General features: G+C 34.9%; 2 protein-coding genes across 6 annotated transcripts in view; one reads left to right on the forward strand and one right to left on the reverse strand.

The window, feature by feature from the left end:
* LOC113823232 (monocarboxylate transporter 5-like) overlaps window positions 1-7,500 on the forward strand; it is a 72,343-nt gene that overhangs the window by 64,644 nt on the left and 199 nt on the right. For all 5 annotated transcript variants that reach the window (XM_070142819.1, XM_070142820.1, XM_070142821.1 and 2 more), the window contains 8 exons: window positions 1-74; window positions 799-990; window positions 1,511-1,626; window positions 1,988-2,216; window positions 2,608-2,723; window positions 2,956-3,079; window positions 3,753-3,878; window positions 4,122-7,500. The exon at window positions 1-74 is cut by the window's left edge and continues 56 nt beyond it; the exon at window positions 4,122-7,500 is cut by the window's right edge and continues 199 nt beyond it. In XM_070142819.1, coding sequence (XP_069998920.1) covers window positions 1-74; window positions 799-990; window positions 1,511-1,626; window positions 1,988-2,216; window positions 2,608-2,723; window positions 2,956-3,079; window positions 3,753-3,878; window positions 4,122-4,285 — 1,141 coding nt within the window. In that variant the 3' untranslated portion in view covers window positions 4,286-7,500. The remainder of the gene's footprint in view (window positions 75-798; window positions 991-1,510; window positions 1,627-1,987; window positions 2,217-2,607; window positions 2,724-2,955; window positions 3,080-3,752; window positions 3,879-4,121) is intronic.
* The window catches only part of agt (O-6-alkylguanine-DNA alkyltransferase), an 8,862-nt gene continuing 6,456 nt past the window's right edge, over window positions 5,095-7,500 (reverse strand). The window contains exon 5 of the mRNA XM_027375855.2: window positions 5,095-7,500. This exon is cut by the window's right edge and continues 1,167 nt beyond it. The gene's annotated coding sequence lies outside the window, so the exon portion shown is untranslated.

Raw genomic sequence — 7,500 nt, forward strand, 5'->3', positions numbered from 1 at the left:
GAGGTACAGCTTTCCGGGGATTGTTGTCACCAACCCAGACACCATCAAGGAGGAGACAGAGACACCACTCATCGGTAGGTCTTGGTCTGGCGAGGCATTTAAGGGACAAATGGATTGCTGAATATTTTGGTGGATTTTCCAACTGTGGAGGACGAGGTGGAGCTGTATATGTATGTGTATATATATATATATATATATATATATATATATATATATATATATATATATATATATATATATATATATATATATATATACATACATTTACTTGCATGTCATTATCCATCTATCTATCTATATATATCTATCCATATACTTATATATACACATATATATATACATACATTTACTTGCTTGTCATTATCCATCTATCTATCTATATATATCTATCCATATACTTATATATACACATATATACATACATACATATATACATGTTATATATATATATATATATATATATATATATATATATATATATATATATATATAGAGATAGAGAGAGAGAGAGAGATATATATTATATATAATTATATATATAATTATATATATATATATATATATATATATATATATATATATATATATATATATATATAATGTACACACACACACACACACACACACACACACACACACACACACACACACACACACACACACACACACACACACACACACACACACACACAAACACAAACACAAACACACACAAGTATTTTTCTCCCCATCTCATCTCCCTTGATAACCCACAAGCATCCAACTCCTAAAAGCAAGCTTCTTCGCCTCCTGACACAGAGGGCGAGAAAGAGGATGCAGGCAAACAGCTGGAGAACGGCGCCGGCGCGAAAGTGCTGGACGACAACAAGAACGAGACAGAACTGAAGAACATGCTCAACGTCTCAGAACACGAGAGTGAGGCAAAGACGCCCGGGTATCCACGCAACAAGAGCGCGCCTGCTTTGGCTCAACCCAATGCCTTCTCGGCTGGTGAGTGTTCGGCCAAGTGGGTCGGGGTCGGGAGGGCCGATCGGGAATCAGAGGGTCTCTTTCGTGTGTGTGTGTGTGTGTGTGTGTGTGTGTGTGTGTGTGTGTGTGTGTGTGTGTGTGTGTGTGTGTGTGTGTGTGTGTGTGTGTGTGTGTGTGTGTGTGTGTGTGTGTGTGTGTGTGTGTGTGTGTGTGTGTGTGTGTGTGTGTGTGTGTGTGTGTTTTGAACACAAATAAAGTAACAAGTACAGAAGGATAAAAAAGGAAACATCCACAAAAAGAAACGAGATTTAATCAAAACGTTTCGAGCTCGTCAAAGAGTTTCAGACGACCAGATGATCGAACTGATTATTATTTTCGTCTGATGAGGACCACTTGACCAATTCGAAACGTTATTATTCAGTTTTATTTCTTATTGTGGCTATTTCCTTCTTATGCTCTGCATGTCTGTATGTGTCCGCGTATTCAGGGTAATATGAATATGAATCTTTGCAGTCACTGTCATTGTTTATATTCCTTTCAGAGCAACATCGTCGCCCATCAAGGCTTGCCATGAGAACGGAGACTGCCAGGCCATTCTACCGTGATGACATTTTCTACTCAGGGTCTCTGTTGCGTCTCCCAGAATATAAAAGCTCTGTGAGTTTGCTTTTTTCTTTTTCTTTTAAGACACTTATGATGGTAGTGTAATCCTGTGAAAATGTACGTGGTGGAAATATCGGATAGGTCAGTAATTGGGGTTGATAAAACCATGACTTTTATTTTCTACTTATTTTTAATGCCTTCATAGAATCATCAAGTTGAAACAGGACATTTATCCTTATTTTTATTACCTGAAAAAGCAAGCTATGCCTGAGTGGGAAATTAGTTAGTAATATTATGAATATCAGCATAAGCAATATTGCTCCAAGTAATTACTTACGATCATCACTAAGGAAAAGATCATAGGAATCTCCTAGACAAAACCTTACAAAACTAACAATCCCCTTTCAATCTCTAGGATACAGTAGACAAATACCACCAGTCTGTGACGCAACTTCCACCCATGGAAGACATAGCAGAGGAGGAGGACTCAGAAAGCAGAATACGCTGCTGCCCAACTGCCCTTACAAATGTCATCTTCAGAATCTTCGACTTCTCCCTCTTGGCTTCTGTTACCTTCGTAGTGCTGGGAATCGCAGGGTTCCTGTCCCTCATGGCTCTGTTTGTCCCCTTCATGTTTCTGCCTGGTAATGTATCACTTGGTGTATTTTATTGCTGGTTTCTGTTCGTGTTTTAGGAGGAATGTAGGATCATAGGATTCAGTTTTGAAATGCAGGATATAATTAGTCTTTCACAATTTTTTTAATATGGTAGAAACACCCACTTTACACAAAATAGTCATATTAATAAATCTGTGTATGTCTTTTTCGCCTTTTGAATTAAACACAGGAAAGTATATCTGTTATTTTAACATTAAAATTTACTGTCTTGGAAAAAATAAAAAATAAAAAAAAAATAATAAAAATAATAATAATAATAATACTGATAATACTAATATTTCCCCCTACCAGTTTTTTAATGCAATGGGCACAAACAGAAATTTTCCCATTTAATTAATGTAGTCCTAAAATCCTCCAGGTTATGCTGAATTACAAGGCGCTGATGACGGTACCAAGGCCACTCTTGTCTCTACCATTGGCATCACGAACACCTTGGGCAGAATTATCTGTGGCTGGATTTCAGATCACCCTAAGGTCAGAGATTTGGAAAGCTTTTGATAATTATTAAGCTACACTGTTGCACTAGTCAAATTTTATACTGAATGAAGAAATACAATTTAAAGATACCTACGTGGAACATATACTTGTGTTTGTTTATTTACTAATGTAGCCATAATTATTTTTTCACAGATAGCCTTAAAGTTCCTTATAGATACATTATTTCTGGATTATTCAGATTTATATAAAGATACCTATTTTTGTGCAGGTTGATGCCTTACACGTCAATAACTTCTCCCTCATGATTGGCGGAGCTGCGACAATGATCTTGCCTTTCATCTCAGATCAGTCCCTCCTCCTTACCTATTCAGTGGCCTTTGGTGTTTCAGTTGGTGAGTAGAATTGGTCAAACATCTATATTGTATTTTCATTGATGTTGTGGAGCATATATACATCTGACGCTATAGTGTATAAAAAAATCCAAAACACCACCATTACTACAAAATAAATTAGGGAGAGAATAATGCTATTGTTCTCAGTGTTTTATTTTTATAAGATTATCTGACAAATTATTTGATACATTCATTCATTCATCATTTTCTCTGTCTCTGTTTTCTCTCTCTCTCTCTCTCTCTCTCTCTCTCTCTCTCTCATTCTCTCTCTCTCTCATTCTCTCTCATTCTCTCTCTCTCTCTCATTCTCTCTCTCTCATTCTCCTTCTTTCTCTCTCTTTCTTTCTCCCTCTCTTTCTCATTCTCTCTCATTCTCTCTCTCTCTCATTCTCTCTCTCTCTCATTCTCTCTCTCTCTCATTCTCTCTCTCTCTCTCATTCTCTCTCTCTCTCTCATTCTCTCTCTCTCTCATTCTCTCATTCTCATTTCATAGCAAATAACAAACATTGTATTTTGAAACCTTTCTACAGATCTAGACAGTAAAGGCACACATGTTAAGCTTTTCTGTATTCTTTTAGGTCTTGCTCTAATTAGAATATTATATATACAGTGAAGTTATTGACACAATCAATAGGAAATTGCACTGCAATTAATAATTTCTTTGTGTTTTCAGCTGCATTCGCCTCTCTGCGTTCCATCCTTTTGGTAGAGTTACTTGGCCTTGAGAAACTGACAAATGCTTTTGGCCTTCTGCTGTTGTTCCAAGGCATCGCAGCTCTTGTGGGCAGTCCTGTGGCAGGTATGATCCCTATTTTTTTCTTTTTTCGTTTTTGAATTAAGTGGTAACTTCCAAGTTATGCAAATTACAATCAAGCTTTTTTTCTGTGGAATAATCTTGTCAAGTAAAGAGAGAAAAGCAAAATGGAGAAATTAAAACAGAAACAAGGAAAGAATGGGAAAGAGTGGGAAGTACATGGGAGGAAATGACTTGATTTCCCTTTTGGAAACTACACCTAATCAGAGCTCTGTCTTTTGTCTGCAGGTGCATTCGTCGATGCCACAAAGTCATACGATGTGACTTTCTATGTGTTTGGTGGAATATTTGCACTGTCAGGTCTAATGTGCATCCCTCTCCGTCTCATCAAGCGATGGGAAGACAACAGAAAGGAAAAGAAACTCCAGGAAGCAAATGAAGAGAAAGCTTAAAACAAATGCAAGTGATGATGAATTTCTGGACAGTATTTAAGAAGAATAAAGTCTGTGTCTCACTCAGGCATTTTGTGCAGGCCTTTCCAATACTTCAGTGCAGAAGATGCATGAACACATAACTATGATGATAGAACAGCATGTGGGGATGAGGCACATTGATTTGATGACAGAGAATTAAAATTAGAGACAGATGCTTCTAATTCTAACTTTCATTTAATTACAATAGAAATAATGTTTGTTAACAAAAAAAATTACTTGATACAATAGTTATAAGCATCTTTTTATTTTTATTATTAGCATAAAGAGGGTAGTAGGTCGTATTTATTACATACTTGTCTTAACCTGAATTCTGTCTAGCTCATTATCAATGCAACTGTAATTAGACATAAGTTTTGTTAATTTCTTATATGAAATACATACAGATTTATTTTTTAAGTTATTGTGATATAAATCTGAAGAATAGAAAAAGCTGCTCATGAAAAGGAGTTTGACTAAAGGTTTATAAGAAATCTCTTAGTTCTGCTACAAGTATCCACTGATACCTTTTTTTTTTCTTTCTTTCTTTTTTACTTAATTCTTTAATTTTATAATCAGGATCTGAGGTTTTTTAATGACTTATCTCAGAATATATATTCTTTTCTTTTACTGCTTGGAAAGAAAAGAATGTCTTTGCGCTTCAAAAGTGAGTAAGTTAGCGAGGTATTGACTTATTTACTATACAAGATGAATCAGACATGGCTATCAATCATTTCTTCAACTTACTTCAATTTCCCCTTATTCATTCTCTGAGCAGAAATATTTTTTACTTTTTGTCTGTTGGAGTTAACTAGTCTTAATCCAGATGGGAATAGTGATCTTCTCAAACTATCTCAGAATCCTTGTTTTTTTTAATTCAAAAATTCTAGGTAGCTTCTATTAGGTTTGCTATGCTTACACATTATCTTCGTTCATGATAGCTTCCTACAGGATGCATAATCATGTGTAATGTGTTGACAGATAGTTTCATGGAAACTATGAAATGTTACTAACAGTAAGATCCAACAAGATCACTTTTTTATTTAAGGAAAGAGCAATTCCTTATTTTCTTTAACACTTAAAAGAACTAGAAAATGTAAGTATTCTTAACAAATAAGGTTACCATGATTTTATATTACATAAATGTAATATAGGCCCCTCAACCAGTGAAATGTTAAATATTGTACTATACCTTTTAGGTTCTGTGACAGACGTAAAGGTATTTTCTATTTCATTTACCTCTTAATAAACAGCAGATGCTAACCCTGCCTAGATGAGAATTGCAGGCAATCACAATGTGTAGCTACAAAGTAGAGTATCCTGAATATTACACACTGGATCTCTAGGTTGTGTTTTAGAGCTGCTAATAATAGATATACTAATGGTTTATACCTAAGTCAGATACACTATGTCAACAGTTGAATTGCTAGTGTGTCCTATGGCGAAAGGCAACTTTTGGCTGCCGTGAAATTAGAAAAAAAGGTTATTAAAGACTAGTTAAGACATATAATATTAAAAACCAGCTTTGTTGGGTAAAGTTGCACTCTGGGTTAAATTTAAGTGAAAAATTGGCAAGAGCTATAGTCACCACAGACAACCTGTTGGTGCCAGGTACAGGCACTGTAATTTTGTTTTATTATTATTGTTAGCACATAGACTGCTTCATGAGTCACCAAGGAGTCAATTACTAGGCCTACCTGATTTTACCTGTTTACCCACTCCCTGATTTTTGGGGAAACACAATTTCAGTTTCTATTACCATTGTTATCCTTTTTAACATTTCTATTCTTGTTAACATTACTTTGAACAATGTTAATGATAAAAATGAAGATTTTTTCTTGAAAATAAAATGAAGGAAAGGGGTAAAAAAATGAGGTTAGGTAGGCCTAATAATTGAGTAGGTGTTTCCTCAGCCATTTATGTGTGAACAACGATAAGAAAAGAAAACCACAGTGGATAAAACATCCATACTCCTGACTTCAACAGGGGAAAATGAGAACAAAATCAAATTCTGCAACTGAGTTGAAACAATACTAAACCCTGGTACACCTTCCAAAGTTGCACAGTTTTAGACTTTCTCTGAGTGCAAGCACAGAGGCCTAGCTTCCAGGCACTGGTGGTTGCTGCTCACGTCCACTGTATAAGCAAGCATGTTATGTAAAAGGATGCATAAACACTGAACACCATGTCCTGGATGTTTTAGGTAGACACTGAGGTGGTCCAGTTCATCGTGTTCTGCAAGTGTGTAGATGAGTACTTTTGAAGAATGACAGATCCATAAATGCATTTTGTATAGAATATATTATATTTAAGATACATTAGTTTTTATTATTTTGTATCTGATGGAGTGAAGACAGTTCAAATTATGAATATCATAACTCAACTCCAGTTATCTACCATTTTTCATACACTAATATACTAGTACCTTTAAAGAACTCTTTTAAGAGAAATGATTTCTAACAATATCACTTAAATGACACTGATATTCCAGAAGATACACAAAGTGTTGGTATTTCTATTTTCTCTCTGTATAGGATATGTTTCATGATATCGTAAGAAAAAAAAATACGGTACCGTGATATCTTCTGCCATGTTTGCTATATTTATAACTAAGTATTTATTTGCACTACACTAAGCTATTGTGGTGTGATAAAGAAATAAGTGAGATTGCAAAGTGATAGGAGATCTTTAATGGCTGGATGTTAACTTGTTCATATTTTATACAGCAATAACTTGAAACTTTGTTTGTTTTACATGGGGACACCTGGTAGAAGATATAACTATATTGTAAGTATGTGTGTAAATATAATGTTGTTACCCATATCTCTTTGATGATAACACCATATCTAATTTCATGCTGTCATTAACAGGGTATTCAGTAAAATGCAAAGACAAAATAAAATTGCATTAGAAAAGAAAAAGAGAAAAAAAGCTGTAGTGTTAGTCATATATATTTGTAACATGTGAGCATGTGATATTCATATTGCCCTATGTTTAGGACTACACCTCTGATGATTAGTATTGCAATTACTGAGTAATTAAAGACAGAATTTTTTCACAATTACCAGGCTTACAAGGCCTCTGGAATATGATACATCCAAATGTTTAGTATAATACTTTTATTGTGTGTATATATAGTCACAAGTCAGCAAGCAGAAGCCTTTATTCACATGTAATAGACAGGCCTTTTTACATTA

The sequence above is a fragment of the Penaeus vannamei genome, chromosome 30, assembly GCF_042767895.1.
Source record: "Penaeus vannamei isolate JL-2024 chromosome 30, ASM4276789v1, whole genome shotgun sequence".
Taxonomy (NCBI): domain Eukaryota; kingdom Metazoa; phylum Arthropoda; class Malacostraca; order Decapoda; family Penaeidae; genus Penaeus; species Penaeus vannamei.